The sequence below is a fragment of the Sinocyclocheilus rhinocerous genome, unplaced genomic scaffold, assembly GCF_001515625.1.
Source record: "Sinocyclocheilus rhinocerous isolate Xijiao unplaced genomic scaffold, SAMN03320098_v1.1 scaffold494, whole genome shotgun sequence".
In the NCBI taxonomy this organism is placed as follows: Eukaryota; Metazoa; Chordata; class Actinopteri; order Cypriniformes; family Cyprinidae; genus Sinocyclocheilus; species Sinocyclocheilus rhinocerous.
Window position 1 is genome coordinate 269,046 of NW_015628684.1, and position 2,042 is coordinate 271,087.

The 2,042-nt window shown below is 35.8% G+C and overlaps 1 protein-coding gene across 1 annotated transcript in view; it reads right to left on the reverse strand.

Annotated features, from left to right (window-relative positions):
• Window positions 1-2,042, reverse strand: part of LOC107738064 (PERQ amino acid-rich with GYF domain-containing protein 1-like) — a 30,801-nt gene that overhangs the window by 12,338 nt on the left and 16,421 nt on the right. The window contains exon 6 of the mRNA XM_016549743.1: window positions 346-441. Coding sequence (XP_016405229.1) covers window positions 346-441 — 96 coding nt within the window. The remainder of the gene's footprint in view (window positions 1-345; window positions 442-2,042) is intronic.

Consider the following 2,042-nt stretch of genomic DNA (forward strand, 5'->3'; position numbering starts at 1 on the left):
CTACACGCATGTAAATAATTAAAGCGCATATACTGTATTAGATCTGCATCGCAAATAATTATTTAATTAAATCGTAGCGCTTGTGAATTCACAATTATGCTTAATTATGATTTTTTTAAATGGGTTTAATATATCATGCAGTCTTGGAAAACAGACTAATAATGTGTTTTATACATTCTTGTTTGTGAAATGCGCCACATCCGGTATTTTACCGGTTAGTCGACGCAAGCAAAATGAAGTCGAGGATTTTAAAAAATCTAATAGTCGAATAAAATCGACGAATCGCGACAGCCCTAAACCAGCCCCAAGCTCAGAATGCCAGACGTGTAAGTGTGCGCCTCTCACCTGCTCCTCTTCAGTGAGAGGCAACAGTGCCAGTGGCTGTTGAGGCTCATCCTGCAGAATAGCAGCAAACTCTTTATCCTGCATTTCTTCAGGGACCTGAAAACACACACAACAATGTAACTCACTCTACTGTTGCAAATGATGGACTCAAAATCAGGAAATTTACATCAGGACAGAGAAACATTTTAAATATACAAAGTCTGGACTGTGCTGATCTGAGTCAGGCTTAAACCCATCAACATTCTTCAGCACATTTTGGGTAAATTCCAAAAAGAATTTTTGCACCCTTATAAGGGCACTCCACCATAGGGGATGCTACAAAAATTGAGCAACTCTATCCCTTCACCAATGTCCCTTCTTATAGGCTCAAAGGTTTTGGGAATTTTTTTTATGTTTCTGAAGTCTTTCACTCAGGTCTGCCCACTCAGGTTGCATCTGATCAAAAATACAGCAGAATCAGTAATGTTGTGAAATATTACAATAAGTACTGTTTTCTATTTGAATTTATTTTAAAATGTTATTTTTTCTATCCTATGATGGCTAAGCGGAATTTTCAGCAGCCATTACTCCAGTCTTCAGTGTGACATGATCCATCAGAAATCATTCTAATATGCTGATTTGCTGCTCAAGAAACACAAAATGTTCAGAGGTAATGCTGACTTTTAAATGGAAATCACCCTTTAATTTAGCTTCTGCCCTAATTTCTGCCCTAAGGAACTGTGACTATTTAAGGGTTAAGTTTGCGTAATGCTGACGTGGCTTCTTACAACAGATATTAACTGGTCAACTTTTAGAAGTAACAATCAAATCATCTTGCCTATATATATATATATATATAAAAAAATGTTAAAAACATCTCAGGTTCCCTTTTTAGATTTGTAATATTTCCACAATAGTGGCCCTACATGGGGACTTTGAGTGCCTGGATTTCTTGAAAACACTTTTCCAACACATTGAAAGTGTAATTACAACAAATATGGAAGAAAAATAATGCCATACGTATTTGAAACAAAAAAAAGCACGTTGAATAGCACTAACTGGAAAAAATAATGCATTGTATTTCCAGGGCTTGCATTTTTAGGTCCTGAAATTTAACATAGTTGTTTATTTAAGCTGTGAATATTTCAATTCAAAATATTTCACACACATTTTCATAATTAAAAATTCAATAATTCACATTCACCTTCCAGAATTCACTTGTGTATGTTTAAGCCAACATCTTTGCTGTTGCCCGTGGCCTACATGCAAACAGCTTTCTCTACCACAAAGGAGATAATAATGCTATTTTACCCAACACTGAAGTACAGAACTAACATTACATCTGAGGAAGGCATGTTGCTTTCGGTTGCTTAGTTTCCGTAACTTTGTATCGTGGCTTGTGTGACACTGTGCTGTAATACTGCGGTTCCCCCTCATATTTCACACTCCAGGATTCCCCAACGACGCGTAACGCGCCTCAGTGAACTATTACAGTGATACTTAAGAAATTACTGTAATTCATATAAAGTTTTTTTTATGTTCCAAAGGTTGTAGTACATTCCTAGTGACTCGACTGACGTACTATAGGTGAAATTTTGCTAATACCTCCCTTACTGTACATAAAATACATCAATATTTTATACTACAACCTTTGGAACATGAAACATCCCTTTTGGGGTCTTACAGATTTTTTGGTTTTTGTTTTAAATAATTATGAA